Source organism: Otolemur garnettii, unplaced genomic scaffold (genome assembly GCF_000181295.1).
Source record: "Otolemur garnettii isolate 467f Iridium unplaced genomic scaffold, OtoGar3 scaffold00042, whole genome shotgun sequence".
Lineage (NCBI taxonomy): Eukaryota > Metazoa > Chordata > Mammalia > Primates > Galagidae > Otolemur > Otolemur garnettii.
This window is the reverse complement of record NW_003852437.1, coordinates 6643959-6659033: the sequence shown is the minus strand read 5'-3', so window position 1 is coordinate 6659033 and position 15075 is coordinate 6643959. Positions and strand designations below refer to the sequence as shown.

At 36.4% G+C, this 15075-nt stretch overlaps 1 protein-coding gene across 3 annotated transcripts in view; it reads left to right on the top strand.

The window, feature by feature from the left end:
* Positions 1 to 15075, top strand: part of VTA1 (vesicle trafficking 1) — a 69300-nt gene that overhangs the window by 21474 nt on the left and 32751 nt on the right. Inside the window, exons 2-5 of one of the 3 annotated variants that reach the window (XM_023513496.1) lie at positions 445 to 529; positions 2101 to 2195; positions 4704 to 4831; positions 5759 to 5834. In XM_023513496.1, coding sequence (XP_023369264.1) covers positions 2115 to 2195; positions 4704 to 4831; positions 5759 to 5834 — 285 coding nt within the window. In that variant the 5' untranslated portion in view covers positions 445 to 529; positions 2101 to 2114. Of the gene's footprint in view, positions 1 to 181; positions 530 to 2100; positions 2196 to 4703; positions 4832 to 5758; positions 5835 to 15075 lie in introns of those variants that run through there. The other 2 variants (XM_023513495.1, XM_003790279.2) reach the window with 2 other exon arrangements.

Sequence of the window (15075 nt, the reverse complement as noted above, 5' to 3'; positions counted from 1 at the left end):
TGGGTTTAGGCAATTCTCTTGCCTCAGCCTCCCAAGTAGCTGGGACTACAGGTGCCCGCCACAATGCCCGGCTATATTTTTGTTGCAGTTTGGCCAGGGCCGGGTTTGAACCTGCCACTCTCAATATATGGGGCTGGTGCCCTACTCACTGAGCCACAGGTGCGCCCTATTAATACATTTTTAAAGAGGATTTTGTCAGGTAGACAGTTGAATTGGAAATTCTGAGAATAACTAACAGATACCAAAAGTTCTAATAAATAAAACAAGCATAGACCTAAGTAGGGCAGGCAGTATGTAGATTGGACCCGATTATCCCAAGAAAACTTAACATATGGTAATGAATGATACAAGTGACATTTATATCACTGGGGCAAAATGAGCTGTTCTTTCATTCATGTTGTATCCATTCAGAAAATGTTGATTGAGGGCCAGTGTCTCTCGTAGATGCCAGAAGAGATACATCAAGCAAAGCAAATAGAAGAAAATCCCTATCATGCTGTTTAAATTCTAGTTGGGATAGAGACAGAGGGTAAGTAAATAGAAGATAATTATGTGCAATAGAGTAAAAGTAAAGCAGGGAGAAGGGATGGTGTTCACAAGATTCCATTTGAGGGGAAAGTTATAGCCCTGTTTCATACTGTATAAAGAATAGCTACAAGTCAGTAGGTTAAAAAGCAGACTAATGTGGCAGACTTTTTTCTTTTGTTTTGATAGCTACTTCCAGTTCCTAAAGGAGAATGTAAAGCTGTCCAGTAAGCAGATAATACTTGTTGAGTGTAATAGGAAAATGCAAAAATCACACAGTGAGATACCACTTTTGACCTTTAGATAGACAAGAATTTAAGTTTGATAGTACCAATATTTTGTGAGTTATGGGGAGATGGGTGCTTACATGTATTGCAGATAAAACTGCTTACTGGCATTCTGTTTTGGAGGTTAATTTAAGGGCAGCTCTCAAAAGGAAAAAGCTACACATATGATGACCTAGGAATTCCACCTCTCAGTATCTGTGCACAGGTTTCTTGAATACAAGGAGGTATGGTAGAGCAGCATTATTCATGATGAAAATTTGAGAGCTTCCTAAAATGTATTTGAGTTAGAATGATGTATCTATTCCACAGATTTCCAGGACATAATTGTTGGGTGCAAGAGTTAAATTACAGACATTATATGTACGTACCAGGGATAACAGCAGTTATCACCAAAACTATTGACAGTTCTTATCACTGGAAAGCTAATAAGATTATGCTATTAGGCTTGGTGCCTGTAGCTCAAGCAGCTAGGGTGCCGGCCACATACACTAGAGCTGGCAGGTTTGAATCCAACCCGGGCTGCCAAACTACAATGACAACTACAACCAAAAAATAGGTATTGTGGTGGGCACCTATAGTCCCTGCTACTTGGGAGGCTGAGGCAAGAGAATGGCTTAAGCCTGGGAGTTTGCTGTGATCTATGACGCCATGGTACTCTTACCTAGGGCTACAGCTTGAGACTCTGTCTCTAAAAAAAAAAAAAGATTATGCTGTTAAAGTATTATTTATCTTTAACCTTATTTCAGTTATTTTTAGTACCTTTTTAAATGGAAGGTATATTTAAAGGGGCAGTTACATATAATATGACTACAGTTCCCTCTATAGACCTCAGTTCAGGTCTCATTTCCCAATGTCACAACCCATTTTGTCTGTTTTATCAGTATTAGTCTGGCATTTTTCAGGTGCTCTTGTACATATGGTGGTTTTTCTGTATGCCCTGACTTACCGATTCATTTGTAGGTCAGTGAATTTGTAGGTCCTACCTAGGCCTTTTGTTTTTAAAAAAACATAATGCCAAATGAAAAAGGGCTTTATTTGCTAAATATTTATTATTATTATGGGTAGCTTGCATTCTTTGGGTATTTCTGTGTTCTATATAAGTAAAATTCATATTTATTCACGTTTACCAATTATTCAAGATTATTTAAGTTTACTAATAATTCATTTATTGCCAAGTTTACTTAAATTTTAAATTACTTATTAGGTAAAACAAGTATCTTAAACATTCAGTCATAGAAAAATGTATTTAAAAATTAAATTTTTCAAATCATCTCATTTTTCTTTGTAGGTCGTTTATATGCAATGCAGACTGGAATGAAGATTGATAGTAAAACTCCTGAATGCCGTAAATTTTTATCAAAGTTAATGGATCAGCTAGAAGCTGTAAGTTAAACACTGATAATTTATTTTCTGGTTATGTTTAAAGTATGATTTTATTTGTATGTGTGTGTGTCGGTGTTGTCATTTTAGTTCTTTCCCTTGGCAGCAATCAGTAATGCCATTATACCTGAGGAAAACTTAGACACAGTTGTTTTTTTTTATTTACTCCATACTGCAGAGGAATTGTAAGTTGATTCAAATATCATTGCATATACCATTATACTATTTTGCTCCAGAGTATTATAGATGGATTTTGGCTCATCCTTTCCTAAGTGACTAATTCTTTCTAACCTTCCCTTGTGCAGTCACATGGGTACTTGATTTGTAAACTCTTAGATATCTCTTATAATAATGAAATGGACTATTTATTTAGTGAAAAATAATAATGAAGGAAATAATGGCAATTGTTTATCCTCTCTCTCTTTGGGTCTCAGCACAAGGTATTCCTATGGTTCAGATATCCTTTCCTCCTAGCAGAAATGTGATAGGTGACTAATAAGTCATCTTCTTAAACCTGACATAACTTTACAAGTCACTGTAGAAGTGCCTAATAAGGGAAAATTGAATGGGTTGTGTTTGGCACCCATGGATGAAGAAGACAGTGCCAGCTGTGTTGTCACACTTAGTCAGTAGTGCTCTGGTCTGTGACTCCTCTGCCCAGCCATCTCTGGTTTCTTCTTTAACCAAAGCAGGGTCTCCTCACTAATTCCTCTTCTCTAAGGCTATTACCTTACTGCTTTGGCTTACTTTTTATTTTCTTATTTAACTGTGTGACTTGCTCTGGAGAATTAGAAACCTATGTATTGGATCAATTGCATTATTTTGCTTTGAGAAACAGGATTTAGCTATATAAAAAACAAAATCAAAACATTTATACTAGTTAGCCCAGAGCTTTTTATTGTTTTCATTGTTTATATTTATTGTTAGAAAGTTGTCAGATCCAGACCTATCCCAAGACAGAAATTGCTGCTTAGTTGTTTTAGGCAGCCACGGGCAGTAGCATTCTTTCTTACTCCCTAGCACACTGACACAGAGCCCCTGTCACCTGTTACTGTTAACTGCCAAGGTGGGCGTGGTGGCACCACTGAGGGAATTCAGCTGTTACTAATGCCTGTCTGGCCTTCTCTTCAAATGCTACTTTTTTGGATGCAAGAAAAATTTGAATGCTCTCTTTTAGAGGGATGGGGTTGGGGCAGGAGGGAGCATGTTTCTCACACATGGCAATGTATTAGTAAAATTCTCTCTTTGTCATTTTATATAGAATAAGTCTCTTTGTTAATTTCACAGTATAGTAGTAATAGCTAAGATAATAGCTCTCAGATAAGATTGAATTCAAATAGTTCTATATAATACATAAAGTGCAAAACTACATTTGTAAAGGGATTCATTAGGAGTTTATCATTACCAAAATTAGATAACAAGTAGAGTAAGTTTATTTTATGGTAGCTACACATCTGTCTGTGCCATAATGTTTGTATTATGGTTTAAAAACTACATGTATATTATATTTAGACTGCCAGATATGTTTTATTATAGATGACATGAAGGACCTACTCCTACAAAAAATTTTCTAGAATTAAATCCACCTTTACAAATCATTTTGCAGTTTAGATACAGTGAGTTGGAGTTACATGTAGGGCTTTCTATACCCCCTGTTTTTGTCCGAGGTAAACATGGCCAAAATTTCCTTAAACTCCAGCATTAGAGCCCTTATAGACCTTAAATTATTCTGTTGTAATAATGAAGTATTTACTGTATTGATTTTATGAAAAATCCTGTGGCCTTCTTTTAATGTTCCACTTTATAACATCTTTGAAAAAAGCAGTTTTTAAGCAACAGGATAGCTTTCAAATCTGATATTCCAAAAAGTCATTTTATTCCAATATGGCAGTCTAGGTAAAAAGTAGGGATTTTATTGTTTTTAAATACTTTAAGTTATTGTATGTATAGGAAAGTGATACATATAGTCTGAAATCTGTACTATAAGTTGTCTTGATTGGAGGTATGTATTTTAAAAGCTTCCATAATCCAATTGTGAATTTCCTTTAGAATTAGAATCTCTTTTTTTATATAATGTGCTCTTAGAGATATACTATTTTAGGACATACTGTACTTTCTCATTTTATGTTTTTATATTTGATAGAAGTTGAAATGGGAATATTAAAATTTTAGATTACGCTTAGGAAGGTGTTTTCTAATTCCATTTTTTGGGTCACTGATAGTTCATTGGATAATATAGCATTATTTTAAAATTCCTTGATACACTATTACCTTTTTATATTCTTGGTTATTTTGATAGTTAGAGCTAAATTATTCTTTGAAATTATCATTAAGTGTTTCTTCTAAACTTTGTAACCATTGGATTTTGTTTTAAATAAATTGGAATTTTTTTGCAAGACTTCATTGATATATCATTAAAGAGAGAATATAAGATAATTTACTAAAAATGATTAAATCTTATTTATATTTAAGCTTCTGAAAGTCCAAAATTTTAATCTGATTTTATTTTAGCTCAAGAAACAGTTGGGTGATAATGAAGCCATTACTCAAGAAATCGTTGGTTGTGCCCATTTGGAGAATTATGCTTTGAAAATGTTTTTGTATGCAGACAATGAAGATCGTGCTGGGCGATTTCACAAGTGAGTAAGGAAAGAAGAAAATAAAAGTTATTTTCTGAATTTGGTTACCGTACAACCAGAATTATCTGGTATTCTGTGGAACACTTTCTGACTTTCTGATTAATGATTTAGATTTTTTTTTAATTGTAGAGCCTCAGAATGATTTGGGGTTACAAATGCAGGCCTTTCTTTTTAGAAAAAAAATGATTATGAAAGAAGAAATAGCAATGGCAGATTGATTTATTTATTTTGGAGACAGAGTCTCACTATGTTGCCCCTGGTAGAGTGCTGTGGTGTCACAGCTCACAGCAACCTCAAACTCTTGGGCTTAAGTGGTTCTCTTGCCTCAGCCTCCCAAATAGTTGGGACTATAGGCACCCACCACAATGCCTGGCTAGTTTTTGTTCAACTTACCTAGGCCAGGTTGGACCTCACCATCCTCGACGTATGTGGCTGGCGCCATAACCACTGTGCTATGGGCTCCGAGCCAGCAGATTTATTTTCTTAGTAAATGGACCCTAATTAGCCATTCATTAACCTTTAATAAAATCCAATAGTTGGTTTAGCCACAATCATGGCCTGGCCCAAAGATGTTGATTTTAAAAATACCACCCCAGCTAATTCAAATGATTTGTCATGGTAATATTTAAAAGCAACAAAATACATTATGGTTGATATGGATTCAGATAATACCATAATTATATTTTCTAAAATCAAAAGTATATGATAAAATCTTGCTATAGCATGTGTACTTATAATGCAAGTTTTGTTATGTTTTACCAATAATAGATTAGAAAAGGATTTTGTGTTCCTGAAATCTGATTGTATTTAAAACATTAATTTCAGAATACTTTTATCAACATTGGAATTTTTTTCTCTCAAAGGTACGTGACTAACTACACTTTAATGTTTTTATTTAAACTTGACCAGCTCTCTTTTTTCTTACAGAAACATGATCAAGTCCTTCTATACTGCAAGTCTTTTAATAGATGTCATAACAGTGTTTGGAGAACTCACTGATGAAGTAAGCATACGTTCTTTATTGTCTTAACTTCTGAAGATCGTGAAGATCGGTAATGTTGCAATTCATCAGTTTTGTTATTGCATTGCTTATTTAGAGCAGAATGTCCATGAGAAATGTAATATAAGCAAAAAATGTAATGTTAAATTTTTTACTTACCACTTTAACAAAGTAAAATTTACACTTCATCACATGTATACCTGCTGTATTGGACAGCACTTCATTTTATTAAGTGTTCATACATACTGCTAATCTTGTATGCTGTTACGTTTCTGCACTATAATTTGATAAATATACTGGAGACAGAGTCTTTTTGTACTATTCATTTTAGGTATTATTATTGATGTCTTGTTTTCCTTGCAAAGTATATGTGGTGGTTGATATTTTATCAATCTAAATCTTATGACTTCGAGATAAGCAGTGCACATAATCATTTTATACATGAGCAAGTTGAGGCTAAGTGACTTACTGCTTTGAGTTTGGTGTTTTTACTGTAGTAGGTTTTACCATTAGTATAGAAAATTTGTTTTCTGAGTTGGAATATTAATCTAGAAAGAAATAGAGAAAAAGGGAGAGCTACCAATGAGAATGATACATGTATTTTATATAAGTGGCTTAAATACTATGAGGAACACTGTTTTCTGTGATAGGATTTTTTCCAAAATAAAGAGTAACTCTCAGTAAAGTTCCAAACAAAACAAAGTACAATCTATATATGAAGTAGTTGCATTTTTTGAAGGTTTTTTTTTTCTTATCTTTGTTTTTTCATTTATTTATTTATTTATCTATTCTAAGTGAGACAGAGTCTGACTTTGTGGCCCTCGGTAGAATACTGTGGCATCATAGCTCACAGCAATCTCCAACTCTTGGGCTCAAGCAATTCTCTTGCCTCCACCTCCCAAGTAGCTGGGACTACAGGTGCCCACCACAACACCCGGCATTTTTTTGTAGAGACAGGGTCTCACTCTGGCTCATGCTGGTCTCTAACTCCTGAGCTCAGGGCAATCCACCCACCTTGGCCTCCCAGAGTGCTAGGATTATAGGCAACCACACCCAGCTGAGTATTTGCATTTTTATAAAAAATTATATACCAAAACTGGAAAAATAATCTTCTGTTTATATGTAAAATGCCAGTTTTCATTCCCCAATAATTGAAGTAACCAAAAACCACCTAAGATATCTTCGAAATACTCTCTAGGCTAGGGTGTGGGAGAGTGTGCCCATTGAAAGGCACTGCTCTCAGGTATTTTATTTTACAGAGTACTATAAAAGAGAATTGAGATCTGGAGTGTAAAAACCTCAACTGCTTCTCACTGGTATTACCTTTCTGGGATCTATGGCTTATGGATCCACCTACTAATAAGGTCAAGGAAGATGACATCTAAGCATTGGGTTTAGCTGTCAATATAGAAGTAATCTGTAACCTTGACAAAAGCAGGAGCAGGGAGTGGTGGGAATAAAATCCTGCCTAGGATGGGCTCTAAGATAAAATCAAGGAGGCAGAATCACTAATGCAAAAACCTTCCCTTTCAGTGTGGCTTTTTGGTATGCTAACAGAGAATGATTTATATCATAGTTTCAGCCAGGGCTATATTTTTTTTTATTACATTCTTATATGTTTCTTGGAGGCACTAAATTTGAGAATACTTGGTACAGGCTGTGGTTGGTGTTTTCTAACCAGTCGTTCTTCAGGTTAGCAAGTGATTTAAAAAGTAAATGAAAATTCATGTATATTGCTGCTAACTCTAGTAGCCAAAATTTGCAGTTGTCGGTGATTCTCATCAGTCCAGTTACAAAACAGGAACTTAGAGGCCAGGGACAAAAGTAAAAGTTCTTCTTACAATTCCTGTTTCCCAGAAAGGATGTCTCATCAGCCAAAAGGAGTTGATGAATTTCAAAAATATTGACATCTTGAAAATTTCCTCTTAAAATACGGTTTAATATCTGTATATTTTATCTTAAAGAAAACAGCATTGAAAAGTGTATTCGTTTTGGGTTAAAATTGCCAGAAATTTCTACTAAATATTGTATGTACCAGTTTGTAGGAATAGAAGTGTCTTGGAAAGTGTGAAATAAAAATCAAAATTATGTTACTTTATATGCTTTGGAGAAAATTTTTAAAATTTGTTTACTAAATAGAACCCTTTTCAGCTTAGAATAATGTTTCATTAAATTTCGCATACTAATGAAGAAAACCAAAGCAGTTTTAACTTCTCTACACTGTTCATGAGGAACCCTGTTTTCTGTGATAGGATTTTTTTGAAAACAAAGAGTAGCTCTGAGTAAAGTTCCAAACAAAACAAAGTACAATCTGTATAAGAAGTATTTGCATTTTTATAAAAAATTATCTACCAAAACTGGAAAAAAATTCTTCTCTTCATAGGAAAAATGCCAGTTTTCATTCCCCAATGATTGAGGTAACCAAAAACCACCCAAGATATCTTCAGAATCCTCTCTAGGCTGGGGTATGGAGGAATGTGCCCATTGCAAGGCACTGCTCTCAGGTATTCACACAAAGAAGTTAGGATTGGAAGAATTTTCCAAAGTCGTTACAATACAACTTACCCATTAAACCTTTGAATAGAATAAAATTATTTTAGAGGGAGCAAGATTTTTCCTATTTTTAAAAATCCCAAGAGCAATTTAAATTTTCTAAGAAACTTAATCATTGGCTTTTAAAATGGTCTTATTTATAACTACTAAAAAGTATATTCTACATTAATATGCTTTAACTTTTCATCTGAATTGCAAATTACAGTATGAATAATTATAGTTTACTAAGGCAGCCCTGACTACTGAAGTAATATGACCTTCAGGAAGTCAATTTAGCTTTGTAACATTTCTTTTTTTTTCCTTTTATTAAATTATATATGCATAGATCGTGAATACATTTTTGTCTTTTAGGGATTCAGTGTGTTGATTTTTTGTACAAATGGAAGTGCTTACATCCAACTAATCAACATAGCTTTCCCCTCATTCACTTAATCACTGTGTTAAGACATTTGTGTTCTATTCTTGATAGACTTGGTCTGTACCCTTGCAATATGCTCCGTATGTGTGGTCCCACCATTTACCCTCCCTCTATCAAACCACCTGTCTCTTCTCCCATCCTCTTCCCCTTCCCTCCTTCATCCTGGGCTAGAGTTGTGATTCATCTTTCATGTGAAAGTGTGAGTGATTATAAATTAGTTTCATAGTAGTACTGAGTACATTGGATATTTTTTTTTCCATTCCTGAGATACTTTACTAAGAAGAATATTTTCCAGCTACATCCATGTAAACATAAAAGAGATAAAGTCTCCATCTTTTTTTATCTCTGTAATGATGAAATTATAGAATCCTAAGAGAGAAAGATGAAGTTGGATAAGACAAGTGTCACACAGTTGGGACCGCCAGTTATTGCCTGGCTTTCACATTGGATTCATGCCTCCCTTTGTTAGCTTATTATCCCCAGCACTTAGATTACTGCCTGATCTTATAAATAATAAGCAACTGTTGACTTGCTGGAAAATCAGGCAGCTTCATAGGTAATCAACATTTGAGCTGAGCTTTGAGTAGTAAGAGACTTGGAAGAAAAGGAAACCATGGTTAGATCAGAGACAATAGCATGAGAAAAGAATGCAGATGAGATAGAATCCCATCTGAGTTGAGGGGAATAAGACTGAAGCAGCATGCACAGTATAGAGGCCCTTGAATGCCAGCTTTAACTATGTTTACGTTCAGCCAGTGCTATAATGTCTTAGAGCCTTAGTGGGAGTAAAACACGACCTCCTTAAATTTCAGGGTTATTGTGAGGACCAAGAAGGAGGAAAATGTGTGGAAGTGCTTTATAACCTGCAGAGTGCTATAAAGATGTTAGCAAGACTTTAATCTTTTGATTTATGTTACTTATCCAGCTAGCCCTCAATACATATCTTCTGCCCATGGCAAACTGACTTATCTTCATTCCCCAAATATTTCCTTTACTTCTGCCTTTCTGATTTAGTTCTGACTTTTCCTTTTCTGCACTTCTACCTTTTCACATACACATCCTGGCGTGACCAAACTAAAGTATCATTTCCTTTACCAGTCATCCTTTATTCTATTTTGTTTTTTGTTCTCTGAACTGTTCCGTGTACTTACTGTAAGAACAAATTTAATGCTTCCCATTTACTGTATTTTTATAATAAGATTTTTTCTATTTTAATTCCATATTCATATCAAGATGATTAGCTCCCTAAAGTAGAAATAATATATTGACTTACTTTATGTATCTGATATTGCTAATGGAAGGTCTTAATTCACAGCAAGTATTTATTGAGCCTTAAAAATGTAAAGGTTAACTGTATATATTTTATGTTTTTCCTGTAACAGGGAGACTTTAAATCACTAAAAATGTAAGTAATTACCTTCATTAGTTCTCATTGCTGGAGTGTAGGTAAATAATGAGGTAAATAACATCATTTTGTAGATATAGACTTCAAATGGACTTGCAAACCTAGACATTGTTAATCCAGCATTTGTAGACTTTGAATCCTTGTTGCTCAAGGATTTTGAAAAACAAAAAATAAAATGGTGCTTCAGTATGGATTTTTTGCTGTGAAACAATGAAGTATAAGATATTGTTGTTTCTATAGGTGAAAAACAGTCAAACACTGGAAATTTCAAATCCTTCTTTCTAACTGTACTTAGACTTAATTGAACTTTCCTAAACCCAGGAGCCCATTATACACGTGTATTCCACAAATTATAGTTCCTTACACTACCACAGAAACTTTGATCAGAATCATCTAAGCCATCATACATTGGAGACATGTATATTTGTTAAGTAACTACTATATACTGGTCACAAAGCCAAGTGTCTGGCATGTAAACAGCAGACAGATATAGACCCTCCTCTTAATAAGTTTCTCAGGGGTGCGTGTGCATGCACACACACGTGTGAGGGGGGTGTGTGTGTGTTTGGGGGAAGAGGACATTATACGTGTAAATATGTCATTATAAATTGTGATTAATATTGCCCCAGTTGGAGTCAGTTTTTTAAGTGTATTAGGAAGCCTAATACACTGAAAAGATTGGCCTGAATCAATATATATTTGAGAAAGATGACACTACTCCGAATATTGGGTAAGGAAGATGAGGGGGAAAGGAGGTTTATTGCAGAGCAAATGGGAAGCTGAAGACCAATTAAAGATGGATTTCAGAAGGAAAATCAACTAGATTTCTGATGTGTTAGATAAGGAAGTTGGGAGAGGGGCAAAGGATAAAGAGAGAGCTGCTAGCACTACTCACACTGGCCAAGAGTTGGAGTCAGCCTACATGTCTATCAGCAAGTGAGTGGATAAAAATTATGGTACATTCTAGGTCTGACAGTTAAGTTCACAAACTTATCCTAGATACAGACCTCATGGCTGAATATCACTATGGCTGTCTTCAAAGTACTCCCCTTGGGAAGCTGTGCAATGATGCCAACAGTTTTCAAACTCTTTTCTGGAATGGCCATCAGAGCTGTCATCATATTACCCTGGAGGTCCTTAATGCCATCATAATGTCTGCCTTTCAATATTTCCTTTACTTGGGGGTAAAGAAAAAAAGTCATTTGGGACCAGATCAGGTGAGTAGGAAGAGTGTTCCAACAGTTACTTGTTTACTGGCTAAAACCGCTCTCACGGGCAGCCCCCTGTGATCTTGATACATTGTCATGATGCAAGAGCCATGAGTTGCTGGCCAACATTTTCTGTTAAGATTTTTCTGTTTCTCATGGCTCGACGCCTGTGGCTCAAGAGGCTAAGGCGCCAGCCACATAGACCTAAGATGGCAGGTTTGGATCCAGCCCGGGCCCACCAAACAACAACAGCTGCAACCAAAAAATAGCCAGGCATTGTGGCAGGCACCTGTGGTCCCAGCTACTTGGGAGGCTGAGGCAGGAGACTCCTTTGAGCTCAGGAGTTGGAGGTTGCTGTGAGCTGTGAAGCCACGGCACTCTACCCAGGGGGATAGCTAGAGGCTCTGTCTCAAAAAAAAAAATTTTTTTTTTCTGTTTCTCTATTGATGTTTATTTGATCTGCTATGTTTCTCACAGTCAGCCAGTGATTTTAATGCACATTCAATGAATTTTTGCAATAGACTGACCTGTCCCTGATTTCAGTGCCACTCTTACCAAGTTTAATAAGAAATTTAATGTTTGTTGCTCTAATTCAAGCTCCAGCATTCTCATAGAATCACAAAAAAACCTACAACAACAATAATGAACACCACTCAGCAGGACACCACCACACATCACCATAAACACAACTATGATATGCTGATACTATGTACACCAAGGTTAGGAAACCTGACCAAGTTGTTTGTACAACACTCCCAACGTAAGTGCATGGTGGCAAGTTCATGAGCTTAATTGTCAGACTTTGTATACACAGTGGACTATTCTATAGCCGTAAAAAGAAATTCTGCCATTTACAGCAATGTGAATGGAATTGGAGAATATTATTATAAGTGAAATAAGCCAAGCACAGAAAGACAAATCTCTCATGTTCTCACTTACATGTTGAAGCTAAATAGTAAAACAGTCTCATGGAGACAGAGAATAGAATGATGGTTACTGACAGTGGGAAGGGTAGCAGGAAGAGTCATAAGTGGGGATGGTTAATGGGTGCACGGATATAGTTAAATGGTTAGAAGGAACAATATTTGGTAGCACAACATAATGACTATAATCACTAATAACTTAGGGTGTGCTTTAAAATAACCACAAAATAGAATTGAAATATTCCTGATACAAAGAGGTGATAAACACCTGAGGTGATAGACATTTCAGTTACCTTGATTTGATTAATTTATATTAATTGCCCACATCAAACATTGCATATATCCCATAAGTATATACAACTACTATGTACCCATAATAAGTAAAAAGAGAAAAAAATTATGCTTAAAGAAACAGGCTCAACATTTTATAACTAAGCCGCTAGGGCACCAGCCACATACACCAGAGCTGGCAGGTTCGAATCCAGCCCGGGCCTGCTACACAATGACAACTATAACCAAAAAATAGGCGGGCAGTGTGGCGGGTGCCTGTAGTCCCAGCTACTTGGGAGGCTGAGGCAAGAGAATCACTTAAGCCTAAGAGTTTGAGGTTGCTGTGAACTGTGACACCATGACACTACCCAGAGTGGCAGCTTGAAACTCTTGTCTCAAAAAAAAAAAAAAAAAAGGGAAAAGAAAACAGCAGCTAAAAGTGACTCCCACACATTAAGAGAATGAATGCGGGGCAGGGAGGAAAGGCGTAGGGGAAATCAAGAGAACAGTTTTTTCAAATTAATTTTAGTCCCATAGGAGACATCCAAGTGGTGATGTTACATGGACACAGGGGTATTTGTCAGGAACAGATTCTGGCTAGTACATAAATTCAAGAATAATAAAGACATCAGTGGTAATCCTAGCCACCAGAATGTGTGTGGAGAGATAAGAAAATAGGCTACAGGGCAGGCTCCTGATTGTAGGAATCTGGTAGACCATGTAATGAGTGAAGGCAGCCCGCTGTGAGATGAAGGGCAACTGGCAGGTTCAGGAACACGAGTTGGGAAGGAGTGAAGGTGAGATGGAGACGGAAGAGATATTCATCATCTGAATGAATATGCATCATCTGGAAGGACTCCGCCTATTCAGTTCCCATAATTATTACCATGTAAATGTGGGTCCAGATCTTCCTTTTTTAAAAGAGAAGTTAGAAATTTGGATTTTCTGTAACTTTCCCCATATTTCAATATAGCAAACACAATTCATACTTGAAATTCTACATGAATCGGCACTGATTGAGCACACTTGTTTGCAGTCTCTGCTAGGACAGGGTACTTAAAATTATTTGGAGGTCAGATAAAGGATTAGCAGTCAAAGGAGATAATAGGAGAGAAAGTGGGAGAATAGGGTGTCACAAAAATCAGTGGTGGAGACTATTTCACAAAGTTTGAATGACCTAGAATTTAATACACTTTTGAAGTTTTGCCTGAAAAATGTCTCTTGGATTTTCCACTGTGGAGGAGGCTGTTGGTAACATTAGCAAGAGTGGTTCCTGTTGTGAATTAATGACTTAAGTGAGGTGCAGGTTGGCATGTGTGGGCTTCCTGCCATTAAAAGGCACAGAAAAGAAAAGAAGGAAAGGAAAGGAGGGATAAGGGTAAGAGAAGGAGAACACTACCCCTTTTTGCCAGAGTGAAACAAGTGGTGAAGGCAAGACTTTAAATGTGGACATTACTTTTGGAAAACTCATTGTGAAGTGGAACAAAACAGAGTCTTAGCTGTAGAAGAAAATTGGAATCATTATGTGGAATTTTTTTGTTTTTTCAAAATAGTCTCACTGTGTCACACTGGGCAGAGTGCGGTGGCATCATAGCTCACAGCAACCTCAGTCTCTTTGGGCTCAAGCAATCCTCTTGTGTCAGGCTCCCAAATAGCTAGAACTATCAGCACCCAGCTGTTTTTAGATATAGGATATGGAATTCTTAAGCTCAGGCAGTTCACCCACCTTGGCAAAAGGATAAGAAAAAGGAAATGAAATGTGATACAAATTCAGTAATTTTGAGGGTTACCATTTTTTTTTTTTTTTTTTTTTTGAGACAGAACCTCAAGCTGTCCCCCTGGGTAGAATGCCATGGCATCAAAGCTCACAGCAACCTCCAACTCCTGGGCTCAAGCGAGTCTCTTGCCTTAGCCTCCCAAGTAGCTAAGACCACAGGCTCCCACCACAATGCCCAGCTATTTTTTGGTTGCAGCCGTCCTTGTTATTTGGTGGGCCCGGGCTGGATTTGAACCTGCCACGTTAGGTGTATGTGGCTGGCACCTTAGCCATTTGAGCCACAGGCACCGAGCCAGGGTTAACATTTTTTAAATTTCTATATAGACATTATCTGTGGTAATATCTACAGAATTACATTATAAAATACTTAAGTGTCTGGACCATATGCTGTACTTGTGCTTTTCCATGACTTAATGAATCTTTGCAAAATACTACCCTATGTTCAGTACAGTTGTTTTCAACATAGTAAAACCATGTGTTCTATCAAACTCTAAGGTGTGTACAAATCACCTGGGGATCTTATTATAGCAAGCATAGATTCTTTCAGCAAATCTGGGGTGGGCTTGAAGATTCATCATTTCTAACAAGTTTCCAGGTGATACCAGTGCCACTGGTTTATGGATATTATATAGGTCCATTGAAAATACAGACTAAAAATCACCATCCCATGCAAAATCCTGAGACATTTTA